This window comes from Delphinus delphis, chromosome 8, assembly GCF_949987515.2.
Source record: "Delphinus delphis chromosome 8, mDelDel1.2, whole genome shotgun sequence".
NCBI classification, from domain to species: domain Eukaryota; kingdom Metazoa; phylum Chordata; class Mammalia; order Artiodactyla; family Delphinidae; genus Delphinus; species Delphinus delphis.
In genome coordinates, this window is record NC_082690.1 from 104750370 (window position 1) to 104757603 (window position 7234).

General features: G+C 52.7%; 1 protein-coding gene across 1 annotated transcript; it reads left to right on the forward strand.

The window, feature by feature from the left end:
- Positions 1-5744: 5744 nt before the first annotated feature.
- Positions 5745-6676, forward strand: C8H11orf86 (chromosome 8 C11orf86 homolog). The gene is made up of 2 exons (XM_060017535.1): positions 5745-6014; positions 6578-6676. Exons 1-2 carry the CDS (start codon positions 5745-5747, stop codon positions 6674-6676), a joined length of 369 nt encoding a protein of 122 aa, XP_059873518.1.
- The last annotated feature ends 558 nt before the right edge of the window (positions 6677-7234 follow it).

A 7234-nucleotide genomic window follows, 5' to 3' on the forward strand; every position in this document is an offset into this window, starting at 1 on the left:
CCATACACAAGCCCATCCCATCATGGCATCTCTACAAGTCGGTCAGACCTTCCACCTGCCAAGGTGGGCATTGGTCTAGCAGATCACAGTCTCAGCACTTCCCCAGGTCCATATCAAGGCCTCTGCCCACAGGTTGAGGCAGAGGAGGGTAAGATCCTCCTCCCAGCTCTGAGCTATAGCTCCTCTGGACCTCCCAACATCCCTGGGCAGGTATGCTGTACCCATTTTGCAGGTGTGGACACGGAGGCTCAGAGAAAGGAAATGACTTCCTCTCTGGATCACATAGCTAGTCAGGGGCAGAGCTGGAACTGGACCTCCAGTCCACTGACCCCCCCAGGCTGTGCTCTTTCTGCTCCACTGGCCACCTTGTTGTGAAAGAGAAGACAAGAATGTTTAGAATTCAGATTTCAAAGGAAGAGCTTTGGTTTGAAATTTGAGTCCTAAGATCACAGTCCTCAGAGGTGGAAGGGCCTTGAGCAATTGTTTCCAAGATTTCCCACAAGAGACAGATCTCCTGGGATGTGATTGTGCAGACAGCTTTTCAGGGCCCTGCCCAGACCTGTATATGCAAGGGGTTTTGATGGGGCCCAGTGACTGGTGTTTTTTTAACAAAGGAAACCTTGGGGCACCCTGGCTAGACCCGCTCAGGCCCATTTTACCGAGGAGGTAATAGGCTCAGACAGGAGAAGGGGCAGACCCACCACTGATAGTCATCAGGTCCTGCATATTTGAAAAAAATGCAAGAGCATCTGTGTTGCCAGTTCTGGGACCCTGCAATTACTGATACACGCTTTGTCTAAACTGAGAACAATTCTCCCCCGATTCCTCAGAGTGCTATCAGGACTGAATACAGGAAGCCCTAAGCACAACGCCTGGCACAGCCTGAGTGCTCAGAACGTGGGAGCTCTTACAATCAATAGCATTATTACTATTTATTGTTCCCTTTGTTTGATTTCTCCAAGTGATAAGTTGACCAAAATCTCTTGCTGAACCTGACAGCCTGGCATTCTAGCTTCCTTTGGGAAATGAAAACCAAAACAATGGATCATTGTTCTGAAGTAAAAGAACTAGTTCTGGGCTTCCCTGGTGGCGCAGTGGTTGAGAGTCCGCCTGCTGATGCAGGGAACACGGGTTCGTGCCCCGGTCCGGGAAGATTCCACATGCCGCGGAGCGGCTGGGCCCGTGAGCCATGGCCGCTGAGCCTGCGCGTCCAGAGCCTGCGCGTCCGGAGCCTGTGCTCCGCAACGGGAGAGGCCACAACAGTGAGAGGTCCGTGTACAGCAAAAAAAAAAAAAAAAAAAAGAACTAGTTCCCCCAAAATGTACTGTATTATAAGAGCTGCTCAGGCAAAGAGATAAATTATTAGTTGAAACACACACACATGAGCCCCTTGCCTCATTGATGGTGGTCATATCATATTTTCAAGGAAAACTTTAGTGGCGTTAACCTTAAGCTAATGGTTCTGTCTGATCATCGTGTAGGGTGCATGAAGACCGGGGTGAGGAGTGGAGTCTGGGGGTGGAACACTCATTTGCTGAGGACTCTGTTTGCTGGCCTGACTCTGTGGGGCTGCATTCAAGGCCCACTACTGACTGTGTCTCCTTGGGCAAGTTGCTTCATCCCTCTGAGCTTCTGTTATTTCATCTGAAAAATGGGGCTAAGCTCCAGAGAGTGTGAGGGTGAAATGCAATCACAGAGGTAAGGCTCCTGGAGTGGAGGGCACACCCCATCCCCCTTGTCTCCCAAGCTCAGATTCCTGTTCCAGGCTCTGGAAGGAAGAGCAGGTTTCAGTCTACCTTTCCAGATTTTTCTCCCACCCAAGGGCAACCCTTTGTGTTCCCAGGCTTTGGTCACCCACAGGATCCTACCTCTATCTGTACTGCAACAGTCCTCCCTGCCCTCAATGCTGGGCTCCAACACCACCTCCTCCAGGGAGCCTGCCCTGACGCTAACCACCTCCAAGACAGATGGGGGTCTCCTGTTCTCTTCCGTGCACCCTCAGCACTTGGTGTCTGTTTTAAGGTGCCTTGCTTGATGTACATGAGAATCCCTCCTTTTCTGGGGGTGGAGATTCTATCCTGCTCCCCTTGGCCTCACTTCTAGCCTAGACATCATCAAAACAAGATCTTGCCCACAGTGTGTAGGTGTGGATTAATTTCATTGGCTCACTAATAAAAAGTAACATCTGGGGCTTCCCTGGTGGAGCAGTGGTTAAGAATCCGCCTGCCAGTGTAGGGCACAGAGGTTCAAGCCCTGGTCCGGGAAGATCCCACATGCCGCGGAGCAGCTAAGCCCGTGCGCCACAGCTACTAAGCAGCCACCGCAGTGAGAAGCCCGTGCACTGCAACAAAGAGTAGCCCCCGCTCGCCACAACTAGAGAAAGCCCACACGCAGCAACGGAGACCCAATGCAGCCATATATAAATAAATGAATGAATGAATGAATAAATAAATAAATAAATGGAACATCTGGGCAGCCTGCCCCAGTTTGCCGCCTTCCGTATATCTGAGCCTCACAACAACCTTAAATAGTACCAGTCATTTAAGTCTCAGATCACCTTAGGAAATAAACACTGTGTGTTTCATTAATTTTAAGACGTACATTTCCCCCCCACACTTCAAGCTCTGAAATGGGGCTGCATCTTCCAATGAATGGGCAGTGGATATTCTTTCTTACTGGTGTATAAAATAATGCTATCTTTCTATCGACGTCATCTTAGATTTGATGAAATAAAATATTATCCCCATTTTATAGCTGAGTAACTGTAGGCACGTGAGGTTAAGCTGCTCACTCAAAGCACATAGGTGTCCCATAAACGTGCAAGGCTTTCAGCTCGGGCAGTCTGATGGGCTTGGGACCCAGGTCTCACGGGTAAGCTGCCTCCGCGATGACCCGCAAAGATCCTGCCTCCTGGTGTTCACGCCCTTGTGGGTCCCCTCCCTTGGGTGCCGACTGGACCTGGTGACTCGCCTTGGAGGAACAGTGATGGCAAAAGTGATGGGAGGTCACTTCTGAGGTTAAGTTCCCCAAAGACTCTGGCTTCTGCCCGCCTGCCATCTCTCACACTCTCTTGCCGGCTGCAGCTGAAGCCAGCCCCCATGATGTGAGTTGCCCTTGGGAACAGCCAACAATCAACAAGAAACTGAGACCCTCACGGCAACAACCTGCGAGGAAGCAGGTTCTGCCAACAACCTTGGAAGCAGATCCACCCCCAGTCAAACCTGGAGGTGACTAACAGCCTTCTGATTGAAGTCTGCAAGGGACCCTGAGCCAGAGGCCCCCGTTAAGCTGTGCCTGGATCCCAGACCCACAGAAACTGTGAGGTTATACATGAGTGCTGCCTTAAGCCACTAAGTTTTGGGGTATTCTGTTACACAGCAATAGACACGTAATAGTCTCCAATATTTAAGCCCAAGCATTTACTATGTCATGTCCTGGGGACAGAGATGAAAGAGATGTTGTCTTAGCCATCAAGGGACACCAGTGTGGCGGGGAAAGGCATCCTGGGGTGACTGCTGCTACTGTGTGTATTGGGTGGGCTGGACAGGGGACTGCCTCCCTAACCCAGGCTGAGGGGTTGGGCAGGCTTCCAGGGGAGCTGTCACCCAGCAGGGTCTGGAAAGGTAAGAACCCTCACCACCCCCCCGGTGACAAAGGCAGTGAGGCAGTGGGGAGGGAAGGAAAAGAACACATATTTTCTCCTGGTCCTCCACAGATTTACGGATCTGGGGAATTGTTGTAAGATTACACGCTTGGCAAGAGGGTATACGGCAGCGACAGGCGTGACACAAGAACGAGTGATTCACCCTGACACATCTCAGAGGCCCGTGAGTCATCAGCAAGCCCTTCCCAGCTCAGACTTGGATGAGGGTGAGGATTTGAGCTAACTGTGCTGGAGTGAAGGCGTTGAAGACTGTGTAATGGTTTTGTTGCTTTTTAACCAAGGTCAGGGTTGGCACATGGGTCAGGCATTAAACGTGTGGTCAGGGTTGGAATAATGGTCATAATCCACCTCTGGGACAGGCTGGGACAGAGGGTCAGGGTCCCTTTTCTCCATTCTCCTCTTCACACTGGCCCTGCCTTGGCTCCTCTGGCTGGGAGGTGAGCCTGACAGATATTAAGAGATCCTGAACCCAAGGAAGGCCTAGAAATTCTGAGAGAGGAAAAAAAGCAAGACCAGGCGCAGAGGAGTCTGGGGTGAGCCAAGAGTTGCAGCCAGCACTTCCCTGACCCCAGACAGGGCACCTCGTGCGGCACCCCAGACACAGAGGAAGCAGGACGCCCAGCTTCCAGTCCCACCTCTGCCACCAACACCAGGACAGGAGAGCAGAGTGGTTGAAACATGGGCTCTAAAGCCAGTCTGACCAGGGCGGGAGTCCCAGCTCTGCCACTTACTGGGCATGCTTAATCTCTCTGAGTTTCCGTTTGCCCCATCTACAAAGTGGGGATCTATAAAATGAAGATAATGATGTACACCTCATAGGACTGTCATGAGGTTTAAACGAAATATAGGCAGGAATTAGCCCCAGAACCAGTAAAAAATAAAAGCTCAAAAAATAGAGATTAAAACAAAAAGGAGTGTGTTTTTGTTTCTCAGATGTGGGAGCTCCCTTTAAACTCTCAAATTCTAGGATTCCGAGGATCGGCTGGCCCAACCCAAGTACCTTTCTCTTTCCCCTGACTTGGGAGAAAGAGCTGCTGCTGGTAGTCTTGTCTTTAGAGGCGTCCACATTCATGATTTCATTTGATGTTCACAACAACCCATTTTACAGATGAGAAGACTGCCCAAGAGGAAAAAGGGTTTGCCTCAAATACTGAATGCCACCAGCTCACTTTTACTGAGCGCTTGCTGCATGCCAAGCCCTTTGCTGGGCATAGCATCATCACATTTAGTCCTCACGACACCACGTGAGTTATCTGTCTCTGTTTTAGACAAGGAAACCAAGGGAGAAGGCACCCAGCGTCACGTAGCTGCGGGGGATGGAACCGAGGTTTACCCAGGAGCAGCTGGTCCTCAGAGCCTGAGCGCTTAACCCTATTCTGTGCTGGAAAATTAGGGGCAGAGCTAGGCCTGGAAAAAACCCAAGTCTCCTAACTTCCAGCCTAGAACTATCCTGTTTCTTTTTTCTTTCTTTCTTTTTTTAAATTTCCAATTGTAGCAAAAAAAATACAGACACATAAAATGTACGATCTTAGCCATTTTTACATGTACAGTTCAGTAGCGCTATACACGTTCACATTGTTGCACGACCAACCTCCAGAAGTTTCTCACCTTGCAAAACTGAAACTCTATAGCCATTAAGCAACTTGCCATTCCCCCCAGGCCCTGGCAACCACCATGCTCCCTTCTGTCTCTGTGAATTTGACAGTTCTAGGTTGGAGCTGTCCTATTTCTTAAAAGCCTGTCTCTGTTTTGCTGTTGAGCCATCTGTTCTGTCAACGAAATGAGTCTGGACAGCCAGGACTACAGGAGTTCAGGGGAGGGCAAGATCTTTGGGGTGGGGTGGTCAGGGAAGGCTGCCTGGAGGAGGAAGAGGAGGGCAGGCCACCGAGGTCAAGCATCCCTGAGTCACCCACAACACCGCCTCTCCACCCGCCCTTTGGTTTACAACGGCCACCTCAGCAGCACCAACCTTTGTCCCCAAGTGAGCTCCTGTCAGGTGGGTGGAGGCACCAGGCCATCTCAGAAGGCCAGGGGCTCGCCAAGGGGCTGGAGCAGTCCTGTGCCTGCAGCCTCCAGAACCATGGGGACAGGGCTACGCAGCCAGTCCTTGCGAGGACCACGGTCCTCCTATAGCAAGCTCCAGGAGCCCTGCGGGAGGCCCCTGGCAGGCCAACTGCGTCGGGCGCTGAGCCTCAGACAGGGTCGTGAGAAGTCCAGGTCCTCAGACGGAGGCCCAGAAAGGCTGGACGCCCCCGGGCAGGAGCAACTGCCAGGGAGCCTGGGGGACACAGAGCAGCTGATCCAAGCCCAGCAAGAAGGCAGCCAGTGGTGGCTGAGGCAATATCAACAGGTTTGGCTGAGGGCTGGTGGATGGAGGAGTGCTAGAGGGGAGGGGGAGGTCCCCAGGAGCAGGACCCAGGGCAGCAAAGGCTCAGAGGCAGAAATGTATGGGGCTGTAGATCAAAAAGATAACAGAGCTGTCTGGGGAAGGGGCTGGAGAGAGAGATATCCAAGAACTGTATTTCAGGGGGGCCTGAAGGCCTTTGGGATTTATCCCATAGGCACTGGGGAGTCAGGGAAGGTTTTAGAGCAGGTGGGTGATACGGTCAGAGCTGTTCCGAGATGATCAATCTGTCAGCGTGCTGGATGGGTGGATTTTGCTGGAGGCAAGAGATCAGCCAGTACAACTTCCCCAGGGTTACATCTTGTGCTCCCCTCTTCCCCGGAAAAGGGGGTGATCCGGCCCCCCTGGGTGGGAGCTGCCGGCTTCCTCTAGGAGGAAGGGTGGCTAGTGAGCCATGCTTCTGTCTCTGGGGTCTACCACCACCTCGTGGCTGTAGGTGGAACAGCACCTGAAGCCCACCACCCAGTCCAGAGACCTGGGCCCTGATCTCGACCCCTCCTGTCTTGCAGAAGATAAGGAGAAGGTGGGAGAGCTTTGTCACCAGCTTCCCCAGCGTGACCCTGAGCCAGTCGGCCTCCCCACAGCCCTCGCTGGGCACCACCAGCTAAGGATGCTAGCAGCGGTGTGGGTCCTCGCTGCACCTGGAGGAGATGGCATGACCTACCTCTTCGTGGCCCTCTGGACTGTGAACGGAGTGACCTCCTCTGCGTGGACTGTTCCCCTTCCTTACGTGGCCCGTTGAGACCTCTGTCACCAGGACAGAGCTCAGTGAAGCCAGACCCGTGGCTGAGAGCCTCTGGCGCATCACCTGGTCACAGGGCCCCAGCCGCCCTTCTTGCCAGCTGCTAGTGGTGGGCAGGGCATGGGCCTCCCTCCCAGAGGGTGAGCCCATCTCCAGGGCAAGGACTATGTCTTGTCGTGTATTGCCACTGTCCTCACAGCCTCCCCATGAAGGAAACAGAGGAAACCTTCCCTCCCTGTGCGAGAAAAACTGAGGCCCAGAGGCGGGAGGGGATTATTCTCTTTGGCATCTCTGGCCCCGCCCCTACCCAATGCCCAACACTGCGTTGAACACAGGAATAAAAGTTGCTGAACTGAAGTAAATGGTTTTCCTATTGACTAACTCGACCCCAGTCCTCTCCCAACCCCCTGGGGGCAGGTGGGGT